Genomic DNA, 14607 nt, shown 5'->3' on the forward strand with positions numbered 1-14607 from the left:
TGCTGAAAACAATAAAAAAAGTTTCTATCAATACATTAGCAACAAAAGGAGGACTAAGGAGAATCTCCATCGTTTACCAGATGGGGGCAGGGACACACACGGCATTGGACATAATGACCAAGGATGAGGAAAAGGCTGAGGTACTTAATGCCTGTAGGTGACTGCCTACATAACTAATTGTATTCACTCCCACTAAAACATATGGATATTTCCTAAAAAAAAAATAAAAAGGAACATAGATGTTTGTTTTATTGATTAATCACTTGAATTCTAGTTAGGGACTAGAGTTATGCTTCCATTTCAAGGTATCTTTTAATAGCTGTCACTTGTCTTGTATGTCTCTGAGGATGTTCCTATGGAATTCAGACAAGCTCTCATGTTACCTGTTTAGAGCAGAGAACCTTGGGTCTCTACAAGAGGTGCTCTTGTCACTATAGTAAAAAGGATTTTTGTGGAATTCATAACACAAGGCTGTGTTTATTGAGATAAATATAACATTCTTCAAAATTACTGGAATTTTATTTGCCTCAGGTTTATGCCTTGCAACCAAAGACATTGTGCAAAGAAAGCAAAGATTAAGTACACTTTAGGGAAGAGGTGAGAATTCATACTAGTAACACAGAAGATTGGTTTGATGAAAGAAGCCTTTCATTACACTATATAGATTGCAATATTCTAAAACATTTTTCAACCTATTGTTTTTAATCGAGGAGAACAGTTTAGCAAAGTTTAGAGTAAACATAAATTTGCTACAATTCAAAAAAGCTTTTTTCTGAAGGTAATAAGCATAAAGTAAAAAAATGTATACAGGACAAGGTGACGTAAAGGCTAACTACTGTACATTTATAAGCTATTAAACAAAGTTGCATATATGTACCACAGTGTAAAAAAACAATAGAGCAGAAAGCTGCCTGATGAAAAATAAAATAACCAGTGGCTTTTTTGGCTGCTCCTGGTTATCAATGCTACAAAAGACATTTTTTTGTCTTTCTGATGACACTGAAAGCATCAAATGATAAAACCAGGCACGATGAAACCATTACCAAGGAAACGCAACCCAGAGAAATATACTATCAATGCACATTTTTTTCATCAAAAGCTTTTTTGTTATTTTGGAGTTTTAAAAAAAAATCTGAGGCCCATTCAGTCACAGTATGTTACTTCTTTCCTTTTTTACACCGTGATATCATATGTGTGTCAGGCACTATCCTAGAGCTAGTTTATAGAGGATAAGAATACAACCCAATGTCTGTTTAACAAAATGAATTCAGTGGTTGTAAAATGAGAGAAGGGAAGGGGATGGGATCAGTTCTGCCAAGGAAATCAACTCTGTGAGTTACTCATCACTTCCACTTGCTTCTGACCGGTCCTAGAGGTAAGAGACACAAGGTAAGTCAGAAATTCTTTGCCAAGTATTCTATGGATTCTATGGATTTTGTTAAAGAAAAAAAAAAAACTACAATTAAATTGACAAATCAAGATAGCCATAAGAAAAGTAATATGTTATTTACTATTTTCCTTTCATGACATTTCATTCTAATTAAATTGCTGTGGGCCTCTTTAGAAAAGAAAAGGCACAGAGTCAGGAAACACTAGCTCCTTTCTGTCTACCCAGGTATTTTAAAAATGTCTGGAAAGATCTGCCTTCATTTGTTGCATTAATAGAAAGTGTTTCTAGGGTGGGAATGAAAGCAAACAAACCATGAATTTTAAAGTTTCAAAGAAAGAAAGAACATCTTCAAAAAATAAGTGCCAAAAATGTCAGACTTTTTGTCTTCCAGCACCAAGACTAGATCCCACAAGCAAATCCTAACATAGTTTGAACCTGCTCCCCTGTCCTCCCAAGATGATGTCACAGATTAAAAACAATGCTTAATGTTTCTAAGCATGAAGAGGTGAAAATTCTAGTGCAAACAGGACAGGGTATAGATGAAATCACTGTAACCATTTCCAAAATTTCAGTGAACAAAACTTACATTTTCATCTTGATCCTCATCGCTGTCATTGTTACTCACAACAGGCTTGGCTTTTACTCGTCTTTGCCTCTTCTTGCCTTTGCTTTTGTTCTGGCTTTTTTCATCCTTCTTGTTCAACTTGATTTTGACTTTCACTGATTTTGCTGTAAAAAGTGGAACGTGAATGTAACATCTGCTTTTATTTATTGTATACCCTTTTCCTACTAAACAACTTTTAAATAGTCTGTCTTCATGTAAATTCTCCCCTTGTAACCTGAAAAAAATCCTCTTTCTGTTCTTTGTCTGGATTGTGGAATTAAGTAGAGATATTTGCTTTTTGATATTTGATTTTTGTGTTTTTGATAGTTGCAGCGCTAATTTGCATTAAACTATCAAGAAAATCCGAGCGTTCATCAGGTGCATCCTTCTTTCACTTTTAGAATGCATGGCACTTACAAATAGCATTTAGTGTTGCAACTACACTCAGGGAACTTTGTACAAGAACATGCATGTTAAGAACCAAAGTAGTTTTTGTTGCCTGCACACAGAAAAATGTCTATGCTCAGTAGGAACAGACAATTTGGGGATTTTTAAGTACACAAACTCCATGTGGAGGTGACTGGCAATTTTTGAGTTGACAGCTTACTGAAGAGAACACAGGCACACAGTTCCAGGATATCTGCTCGTTTCCAGATGAGCTGCTGAAGTTGCATGCTCTGCATAGCTGCTTGTAATACTTGCAGAGTAGCTCAAGACATAAGTACTCTAGTTTCTCTTTCCAGACACACTTTCAAAGTGCAGTTCTAGGTAGTTTGAAAGTATGGGGTAGAAGCACTCGGGTGGCAGAAAGCAGAATGAAGGGATCCCTCCTTTTCCACAATATCGTGTTTCCAAATTTGCAGGGACTTCAAGTTCAGAAGTTATGTGAGAAGGTACCTATTGAGGAAACTTTAATTGGTCAGGGGAGCTGAAAGGTAATATGTAGATCTGTCTCTTTCTATAGTCATTTTTGTGACATCAGTGTGTTGTGAACCTACTGGCAATTCTGTGGAATAGCAGAGATGCAGCAAATTCAAATTCAAATTGGAAATAAAAGACATACATTTTTACCAATGGAGATAATAAATTATATCAGAATAATTTAATAAGAGATGAGAGTATCACTTCTTAAAAGAGATTCTCTAACTTAACCCACAGCATGCCCTAGATCCCAGATGAATTTTTGGCCCAGCCTGAGCCCATCTCACAGCATATTAGCTGGGCCTCTTAAATTATGAATGTCATCTCCTGCTTACCAAACAATCCGAGTTCCATTTTCCTTTTGTCTCACTGAAGTAACATTTTCTGGTTCTTAATCATATGTGTTGCATAATATCAGAAAGGTTGCTCACCTATGAATTAAGGAAGTCACTAGTTCTAGGCACTTATATTTACAAGCAACAGGACTAAGAAAAGAAGTGTCCACATATACTCATGGTCAGTCAGATAAGGATAAGTCAGATCTGTTTCCATCTAAGCAGTGCTTAAAAGCACCTACTGTGTTTTGTTTCCAGCCTATGAATACTTGAAGTCTTCAGCACAATTCTGAGAAATATAGACAGAATAGAGCAGCCAAGAGACTTAAGCTGAATGGAAGCAGCCAAAACAGCAAACTTTATAAGAAACTACTTCCACCAGCGGAAAATAAAAATCTATAACCAGTCTCAGTACACAAATGGAAAAATCAATTCCCCCCTCTTCCCTAAATGTATTTCCTTCTCAGTATTCAGCAGGGGACTTACATTCTGACTCTGACTCCTCTTCATCATTATCATCATCGCTTTCATCCTCACTCTCTTCTTTGGCAATCTTCTGCCGTGCACTTTTGAATACAGACTGAAGAACGATGGAATCCTCATAGATCTACAGTATGAAAGCAAACCTATGCCAGAACTGCAAGCCAAGCATCATCATTTTTTCCTATACAAACTCACAGAACGTAGCCTTTTTATTACAAATAACAATGCTTGTTTCATGAATTTTACAAAAAATGCCAATATTGAATTTTCATGCTCTAAATGAAGAATCTGACCAACAGTGAGCCACAAAAATACAGCTCAATGTATCACATTTAAAACATCCAATTAGAGAGAGTCCATCCTGGAATGCAATTGTTTTTCTTTCATTATTATTTTATTACCACTAGAACTATGATATATCTTAATTAGATCATAACAGCCTTGAAAAACTGTTGTTCCAAAATCCAAAGTGGGTAAAAAAGAAAATAATTTATCCCAAGCAGCTTTGGGATTCCTTTAAGACTTCTTCCTTTAAGATCCAAAAAGACTGAAAATCCATGCTTATCCAAAACTCTATTCATATTTTGAAGCCTGCTAAATATTTTTGGTACAATCAGCTTTTATATTAACCTAATTGGAAGAACATCTATGAATGAGAAGACTACATCTGGCTTGTAATGTATTTGCCACATTAACAGAAATAAAAATTTAAAATAATAATGAGACATTATAATAATCTTATCAAAATGAGCTTGCACATACTGCTCTGTAAAACTTTGGAAGCAATGCATTGGTTAAATTGAACACACCGTATAAGATCTGTCTCTCCCTGAAAGCACCTTTTAAGCCTCCAGCCCAGATGGAAATGCTTTCCTCAAAAAAAAAAAAGAGGAGCATGCATCATACTAATAAAACAAATATGAAGCATTTCACTTAAATTTTACTATATTATATACTTAAATATCTCTGTCCAAGTAAAACTTATGGGTTTGTATCTTTTAATGTAAGTAGAGCACACATAAATATTATATTTTAATGATATAAGTATGTGTGTCATAGCAAAAGTGGATCCAAACTATTACACAGAATAAAAGAAAAACTAAAAAATTTGAGAACTACTGCAGGAATGTCCCAAGGTTTAATGACAATAAAAATTAATGGTACAGAGAATGTTTCAGACAAAAAAAATCATAGGTACAAGTTATTTGGACTTCATACTTTAAAAAGTAATAGTAAATTTGGTAGATAACATTAGTATGTTGGAATAGAAAATATTTCTGCATCATTCTGTGATATGAATTGGATTATTTCCAAAGAAAAGAAATATCTACTGTACACTTCTACCATTTCAGTATCATTACTGATAATCCGACCAAGAGAATAGCAACCAAAGTTTTCTGACAAGAATAATTATCCATATCGATTTCTCATGTGACCATTGATTTTTCCTTGCATATTTTTACCTCCCTGATCAACTTCCAAACAATTTCAAACTTCTCAGTCACGTTTTTTTTATATCAGCTTCCCTTCTTATTTTTCCATTTACTTTCATTAGCAGTAAAAAAGCTATAAACATTTATATCACTAAACACAATTATCGCCTCTGAACAATTAGTAAAATTTTCTCCCACACTTTCAATCATTAATATTTTTTCTTGAATAATTGAGCTAATTTTGATTTTTTCATTTAATTGAATGTTGTTAAGATATCAAAAATGTCTGTACAACAGACAACATTTTATTCTGCTTGTACACAACAAAAATAATCAAGTAATGATCATTTGTACTAAACAACCCCTCATTTTTAATTGAATGCTCAATTTCTTTGTTATTTGTCAAGATAACATGATATAAAATTCCTCTGTATAGCAAAGGGTCATCTATAGTGTTTAGACACTTGCAGAGTGCATTAATATTGGCAGCATGTGACAGCCAGTTTATAACATTTTTACTGAAGTCCTCCATGACATCTATTTCTTTTTTTTCCTTGAACATTACAGAAGCAATCATCATGTTATCTACTGCAATTTAATAGGGTGCTGCATCATGCTACTTGGGCCTCATATGCTAGAACGTGTATTTAAAATTGTGTCAGAGACTCTGATACAGGTAATACTTGATTCTACATATGTTGCCAGATAAATATAAATTTCTACATATGTTGCCATTCCCTATCTTCTTTCCTACTGCCAATTCAATCTTTTGATAAAAATGTTAACATTCCAGTCTTCCCACCAGCTTTCAGGACCAAGTAGGCTGAATTTGTTTTCATAATGAACAATTCTAATTCTGTTTGTTTGCCCAGGTTCCTAAGACTGGTGTACAGGAAAGCAAAGAGTTTATTCTCTTCATGTCCTGCAGTGCTTAGATGTATTTTGTTCCAATGATCTTAATTTTGTTCAACACTTATTTTTCCCCCTTTTCACATAACCCTTTGTTTGTTTAAAGCCTTCTTGACTCGCCTAGTGTGTCTGTCCCATCCAAGATTTAGATCTTATCCTTTCATAACTAAATCTCAGAGAATCCAGAGCATATATTTAAACTTTCTCATGTCTTCCAGGTTTTTGTACTCTTTTCTTTCATATCGCTGTTTACCTCTTCTATTGTGAATTCATAGGACTGAGTGCATCCTTGTGTGTAAACCAGGCAAAATCCTGAACTCTGTATCTTCTCCAAGATGAGAAATTTGGGTACATTATTTATTAATGAGGGTACATTATTCCAGTCTCTCAAAATGGATATTGTTCTATTGTTCTTTCAACAAGAAAAAAATGTCAACAATATCCAGAGAATATGAACTATACACACAAAGATCCAGTGTCAGACAAACTTTAAACTTTATCTTCCATTAGTAGAGATGAAAATTTCACCACTAAACACTTAACAACTGTCCCTAAGCTGGACCATTCTCTCAATTACTTGTATTACGCACTTTGGTGAGCTCAAATCAACATATGGCTCTTCAGGGCACAGCCATTCAGCATAGATTCAAATAGTCTGAAAACTGTTCTAATGTATATCAAAACAAACTGATCTCAGGATTATGGAATCAAAACTAAATTTGCTGAATGTTTGAATTCTAGTTGTGACAAAGGATTCTGGATGCTTCAAAGAATCTGGGCATTTTTATTCATTAAAAGCACTAATAAGATTAAAAATAGAGGTTCTATATACAGAATTGTCATAATTAAACAAGCACTGAAAACACTGAGTAGGGAAGACATGTTTAACACAAAGTGGTTAAATCAGACCTGTGATCCCTCCAAATTGAATGTCTGAGCATTGTGACACAACAACATGACATCTTTTTCCAGATCACTGAGGTTCCGATATTTATGGTTACGAATTCTTTCCTGTTGCATTTGTTAAGAAGATGGGGAGAAGGATGGATGGCAGCAGTGGGAAGAGAAAAAAAAATAATGGACAGGACAATCAATTAATATTGCTTTTCAGTACATTAAAACCTTCTCTTTAAACATTTTACCTAAGCGGAGTGACAAAATTACAGCCTGTATGAGGAATACGCTGACAAAACACACCATGGCCAAAGGCAGACTAAAAATTGTGCAGTCGCTGTGTTAATTGGAAGGGCCAAAAGCAACAGAAATTGTATTGTTGTGGGTAAGAAAGGAGTTCAATTCCAAGTTTCTTCTCAGTACAGAAACAAAAAGAGGTACAGCGTGAGTGAAGGTAAAAGAGAGAGCCATGAACTGCTCATGGCCTCTAAAGTGCAAGAAGTTGCCTAATCCTCACCTATCCAACTGTGGCTGTTCCAAGATGTGATGCTAGTTGAAAGATGATTATATCCCTCCCAACAACATAAAATGTTTACAAGCACTACACTTACTTAAGTTTTGCTTACAGATTCAGGATTTGGTTTTTTACCAAAAAAAATTCATGTATCATCTCTGAAAGTATGATTTATGTCATCCTGTGTTTTGCTTTGACTTAGATGTTAGTAGTGAAATACTGCAATATACATTAAGCAAAATTCTTAACAAGGGGTATATTAAAATTTAAAATCTAAGCAAAAAACATAGGTAAATTTAATATCCACATAATCATAATTTTAATGATGACTTAATGTTCATATTTCTATGTGGAATAAATAAATGTCCACACCCCAAAATGGTTCTCACCTTTATTTTTTTGAAGTCCACTGGTTTCCTAATTAATTCATAATACTCTGGTAATTCTTTTCTAGATGGGAGTTGAATGAAGACTTCACTTAGCTGCCGTCCTGAACTGTTGAGAAAAATAAGCACACAAAGAATTACTATAACTTTCTCAGAAAAGAAATTGTATACAATCAAATTATTAAAAAGCTAGCATTTTTTTTCTTGTAAAGGATTAATAACAAACTGTGATTTGATATAAATAGTTAATCTACAGTTCAATGCACAACTTTCATGTTCTTGTCCTGATACATCACCACCATCATATATAGATCATAAAGGAGAAGGATCAGGATTTGAATCTGAATTCTCTACTGCTTTGTCTAGGGCAATTTTATTCTTTTCATCATGCTCTTTTATTATTCTTAACTATTCTCTTGTCACCTTAAATTTATCTTCTTCTTGGTCTTTTTTATAGCTATTTTTATAGTTCTGGTTCATAGTGAACTATTTGTCCATACTGAGTGCTATTATACCAGATGCTGCCTGAAATCAGATGAACTAAGTTTTACAATAAATGCCGGTATTAACTTTTGTTAATTAGTGTTAGGTTTCTGGGAAGATAATTGTAAGTGCATTGAAAATCAGTACTGCAGTTTGTACCTCTTTAATCATCTGGAAAGAATTGTCAGATGTAATGGATTATTTAAATTCCTTGGATACCCTAAGATACACTTTGCCTATGATTTGCAATTGTTTATATTCTCTGAGGTTTCCAGATTTTCCCTTCTCCATCCCTTATTAATAGCTACATTAATGCTTCTGAATAAAAGTTCTTTTTATTCACTCATTTGTGGCTTCCCAGGTAATAGCTGACTATGAGTTATTTGGAGAGGAAAGATCCGTTGATGGCCCTTATGGGCTCAAGTATATATATATATATATATTTATGTATGTATTGCCATTTATCTGACAGTCATGGTAGCAGAAAAAAAGCAGCTTCTGAGAAGAACTGTAGCCTGTTTACATAGACAGCATTCACCAGTGTTTCTCAGCCTATATTTCACAGACAGAAACATCACTGCTCAATTCTATCACAACTTACTCCAAAAGTGGCCTGTTTTCTCATTTCCAACTTTGAACGGTAATTTGTAGGAGTTAGGCAATACAGAGCCTGCTGCCAGTTCTTGAGCCCCCCACCTGAGCTTCTCTCTTACAGTTGTCCTCCACAATACGGCATTCTGTTGACACTGCAAGTATCTTATCAGACACACTGGAAGTAATGCTGAATCAAAGGTTAATTTAGGGAATTCTGTCATGATGAGGGAGGATAAGATGTATGGGAAAGCTGTGTCCTCTATGAAAGTCATCATCTATGCCTTTTCAATAGGGATCTCTTAACGTGTATAATAGTTTCAGGATTTGGGTAGATACTATTTTGCCTATGGACCTAGTAGGTTAATGAACAATTAGGAATAAACAGTTTTCTTCTTTTACATGGAGATGTTGTTCAAATGATGCAAGATTTTTTAATGTTCTTGGTTTAGTTCTAGGACATTTCTTCTTATAGACATTGTATGAGAGAAGGACAATGATTCTAATATTCCAAGCACAGCTTCCTATTCGGTGTGGTCCAATCAATATCCTGTGGTATAAATCTTGTGTAGAGTATTTTTCCATCCAGTTTACAGCAAACACAATCCTAGCAGTTAGGATATGGCAGGTGCAGGAATATACTTTTAGCAGCTGCTGCTGCAGGGTGAGAAGAGAAGGCTGGCTATGTATATCTCCCAGGAAAGGGAAAGTGTTCTGAGCGTAGATCCAACCCTTATAGCTGTTGAGGCGAGACCACCCTGTTCTGTGCCACACATGAGAAAACCAGTCAAACTCCAGAAAGTTTACTAGCAACTCACCAAACAGATCTGATTTACTTGAGAAGCACCTGGATATTGTAATAAGATAAAAACATAAAATAGACAGATAATCCTAATACAAATTCTCGTTATTCCTCTCCCACCAGCAAATATTTGTGAAATTGTCATGTTGCTCTGTCTCTCATCCCCTTCTAGTATTGATTCACGCAGAACAGGTCAATTTACTACTACTATACTTCATGAGTCAAAGGGAGAGAGGTTTGTACTGTGGATTTAAAGGCTCCAATCCTATCAATGATCTATGTGAGTGACAATGTGATTCCTCATGACAAGATTTGTTTTTGTTTCAGTTTGTGTTTTCAAAGAGAAATGGGAAGTTGCAAACAAAAGCTACATTTGCATTATTTTCTTTAATCACCAAAAGTGTAGAACATTCACAGCTGCAAATGATATAAATTAAATTTGTTCCCGGACCAACAATCAGACCAGGACCTAACATCATGTAAAACAATAAGTACTCTGAAAACAGACCTCTGGTGTCCAAATGGTATCTTAAAGTTTAAGTCTCTATTTGTCATCTATAAAATTAAAATAATGCTACGGTGTTGTGAAAATCAATTATATGTTTGCAAAGCAATTAGATACTACATACTGATGAACAACATAAAGAAGCACATAAGAAAATTCATAATTCTGTCTTCCAATATGGTTTGAATAATGGACACAACAACTAAGGCACGAAACCACGTATTCAGGAATGAAGATAAAGCAAAATAACAAACAGCTGTTCATTAAGTGATCATTGCCCATCTTGTGCATGATATGAGGCAAAGATCCTGTGGAAAAAAACAAATGAAACCAGTACTGTCATGGCATTACAGGCTATACTTACCTTCTGCCTACTTGACTTCACAAATTTAATAATGTTCTTTTAATAATTCTGTTTTACAACATATATCATGCAGATGTAAGCTAATTCTTTAAAAGGCACAACAAGTTACTTGCAAAATTAGCACACAATTAGCAGATGACTTGTGAAGTCATCCAATATTGTGACAAAACTGTGTCTTCAGAAGCCAGAAGGTATACTATTTTGTAGACATCCTCACTCTGTACTTGCTCAAAGATTAAATCAAAACATTTTCCCATTAAACCAAAAATTGGTAAAAACGAAATTAGTTTTTAAAAAAGAAAGTAGTAAAACTCTACTTTCAGCAGCTAATACTATACTTTAATGGGAACAAACACAAATTTACAATTGCACCATTATAGTAGATATGAAATACAGTCTCAAAGTGCTTACCAAAAAAAAATCCCCAAAACCCACAGTGCATGTCTCCTGATTTGTCATGTAAATGCTAAAACCAGATGTACTGCCCTTTAATTTTGTCTACCCGGATCAGTAACAACTTATTCCATTGCACCATTTTCCCAGAATCTCCTGTCTCAGAAACATTACCTCCTGCTCCCTTTGTGTATGTGTTTCCATATTGCATGGAAATATATGCATATAGATATTGCAGACAATATTTATGTAATCAAAAATTACTTTTATGGGTATGGTAGAAGAAAATTATTAATTTTGAATGCCATTCTCTGATTTTTAATCCATATTTCCACTTTTATAATTAAAACATAATAAATTTGATAGCCACCATATAAAAAAGCATGAGCAGTAATCATTTAGATTTGCCTACCAACTAGCAGACTACATGTTGAAGAGCAAGAGTGACCAGAATAAATTAACAGAATTGACTGTGACAGAAAGATGAGTGATGGTTCACCACTATTGTATTAATTCATCCTTTAATTGCCATGTGTGTTCACATGTGAATACTTACATATTATATAGGTTAAAATTCCTAAAGGAATACTACTGCTTTTTATCAAACCTCTTTCCCCTTCAGATATCTGAAACTAATGAAACCAGAAAGGAAAGGTAACAATGAAGCTGAAACTGCAAGATGTTCACATTTCTTTGGCAAATTTCACACTTCTCAACAAACACTGAAATTCCATTTACATGGGTTGAGTGAAGAGTCCTGCATGCTTGCTCTAGTCAGCTCACACCTAGCACTGGTGTACTAATTACAACTCCCATTCAAGTGCAACTCACAGTGAAGTTGTTCTAAAAAAATCCCAAACAAATACAAAAACCTCACCTTCATTGTAAGATTATTATTTTGTATTTATAACCTTTCAGCAGTAATCCAGACAGGTGGAGAGATTATTCACTTTTGTTACATTTATTTTAATTTTTTTCCCTTTCCAAGATTTTTTGACTTCACTAGTAGATGGCAGACATTTCCCTACTATTTAAATGGGAATAGATAGAAATAGTAATTCCTATTTTTGATGTATTGCTACATAGGCCATAAGCTTGACCAGGATATCAATCACAACTATTTATTTTGTATGCTTGAAGACTTCAGAGTATAGATTGGTACAATTAATTACTATTTACATTACTGATGACCAGTTACATTATTTTATAACACAGCTAAAAGCTAGTCACTTGAGGAAACCTCTAAAACAATCCAAATGAAAAAAAAAATTATATATAAAGAAAAATCCTCTCCCCTGAACTAATCTGTCAAAACTAGGATGGTACAAGTACTAATTTAAACATTTTTAGCTTTAATGATGCAGTGATCAAAATGCTGTACACCAAAAATATGGGAAGTCTTTTGTTCAAGCAAGAAACATGGGCAGGACACAATGACCCAACCTTATTAAACATGATTAACAACCACCTACTAAGAGGAGGAAGCTTTATGAAGTTATCAGGTAAGGCTCTGCACTCCCTACTTTGTCTAGGTCTAATGAACTGAGTAGAGAGTAGGTGGATCATGGAAGCACACCACTTCATACAACAGAGCTGTTATAGTTGTAGAGATCTGGTATGAATCAACTGTTGCTATCTAAGCAAAGTTAATGCAAAGTAACAGGTGCAGCAAAATGTCACCAAGGCATTAAAGAACAAACGAACAAACTACTGCAAGGGAGGAGAGTACAGTGAATTTGTAGGGAAGATGGAGGAATACTGGATCAAATGATTTTTTTTTTGCATTTAAAAATCAGGAAAGGGAAAATCTAACTTCTGAGGATTCTAGGCTAATAGTTTATCTTACTTTGAAATTTAAAAATAAGGGAAAGCACTCACAAGAGGAAGAAGAAAAAACAAAAACACTTTATACATTGCAGATGGGGTCTGTAAAGATGATGCTTATGTCTAAAAATGTCAGCATCATCCCCAAGTTTTTCCCCACTTGTGATTTTAATTCTAAATTACAGAGGGCAAATGTGATCTCTGACACAAAGATAGTATGCTTATAGATACCAAAAGATTAATGAAATAATAACCCACTCATAATTTGGTGTTAGAAATTCATACTAGAGAAAACAGTATAGTGAAAAAAAGCACAGCTATCAGAGGGTCTAACAAGTACAATTTCCTAATGTTTTCCTTTTTTGGTAACTTTGGGAAATTAATTACCTAGACAAGGGTTTTGTTTGTTTATTTTTATGATGCTAGTTATCGATTTCAGGGTGATTTGTTTTGGAAGACTTTATTCAAGCAATTAAACTTCTAAAAATAAAAGCTAGCAGACAAATTCCTGTGAAGTTAAAAATTCTATTCTTACAACTGTTCTAGTGCTTCTGTACTTTGAACAGTAACGCAACATTTAGTCACCAAGGCAAGCTGCTCCGGTGCCAGCCCCATCTGCAGCAGCATGGCAGATCTTGGCATACAGTGGAATTACCTGAGGTAAGGAAATGCCAGGGCAGCAGAGAGACCCGCCAGGAGCTGGCAGCTCGAGAGAGAGAGACACTGACGAGGCCTCGGCGTTGACAGAGCAACTGCGGCCACCCCACACAACTGTAAAAACCAGCCTAGGGAGCACTAGTGACCAGGATGTGGTGCAGCATTTTGTGTGAAAGGGTGTGTGGGAAGGGTGCCATCACCCTCCCAGCTCAAAAGGTGAGTTCAATTGGTGATCATCACCCTCCCAGAAGGAGCTAGGCTATGGTATCCACCCAGCAGAAAGCTATGTCCTCTGCGCTCACCAGAACTGATGTGGCTACCCAAACAGGGTAGCTACGCAGACGGGACTGTGTGAACCTCATGAAGTTCATCCAGGCCAAGTGCAAGGACCTGCACCTGGGTCACGGCAATCCCAGGCACAAATACAGGTTGGGTGGAAAACGGATTGAGAGCAGCCCTGAGGAGAAGGACTTAGGGGTGTTGGTGGATGAGAAGCTCAACGTGAGCTGGCAATGTGCACTGGGAGCCCAGAAAGCCAACCGCATCCTGAGCTGCATCAAGAGAAGTGTGGCCAGCAGGTCAATGGAGGTGATTCTCCCCCTCTACTCCGCTCTCGTGAAACCCCACCTGGAGTACTGCATCCAGCTTCAGAGACTCCAACATAAGAAGGACATAGACCTGTTGGAATGGGTCCAGAGGAGGGCCACAAATATGATTAGAGGGCTGGAGCACCTATGCGATGAAGACAGGCTGAGAGTTGGGGCTGTTCAGCCTGGAGAAGAGAAGGTTCCGGGCTAGACCTTATAGCAGCCTTCCAGTACTTAAAGGGGGCCCACAGGAGAGATGGGGAGAGACTCTTTATCAGGGAGTGTAGTGATAGGACGAAGGGTAATTTAGACTAGATATCAGAAAGGGGGGAAATTTAGAATCACAGAATCACAGAATCACCTAGGTTGGAAGGGACCCTTTAAGATCATCTAGTCCAACCAATGAAGAAAAAGAAAAAAACAAAAAAAAAACACCACACACACAACACACCACACACAACCCACACACCCACACCACCCAACACTAATCCATATCCCCGAGCACCATGTCAACTCCTCTCTTGAATACCTC

At 35.8% G+C, this 14607-nt stretch overlaps 1 protein-coding gene across 2 annotated transcripts in view; it reads right to left on the minus strand.

Annotated features, from left to right (window-relative positions):
- Positions 1–459: 459 nt before the first annotated feature.
- The window catches only part of LOC141476648 (probable global transcription activator SNF2L2), a 217972-nt gene continuing 203824 nt past the window's right edge, over positions 460–14607 (minus strand). Inside the window, exons 30-34 of one of the 2 annotated variants that reach the window (XM_074165433.1) lie at positions 7873–7978; positions 6985–7086; positions 3737–3857; positions 1977–2119; positions 460–1369 (exon numbers count right to left, since the gene is read on the minus strand). In XM_074165433.1, coding sequence (XP_074021534.1) covers positions 1337–1369; positions 1977–2119; positions 3737–3857; positions 6985–7086; positions 7873–7978 — 505 coding nt within the window. In that variant the 3' untranslated portion in view covers positions 460–1336. The remainder of the gene's footprint in view (positions 1370–1976; positions 2120–3736; positions 3858–6984; positions 7087–7872; positions 7979–14607) is intronic. The other variant, XM_074165434.1, reaches the window with a different exon arrangement.

This window comes from Numenius arquata, chromosome W (assembly GCF_964106895.1).
Source record: "Numenius arquata chromosome W, bNumArq3.hap1.1, whole genome shotgun sequence".
Lineage (NCBI taxonomy): Eukaryota > Metazoa > Chordata > Aves > Charadriiformes > Scolopacidae > Numenius > Numenius arquata.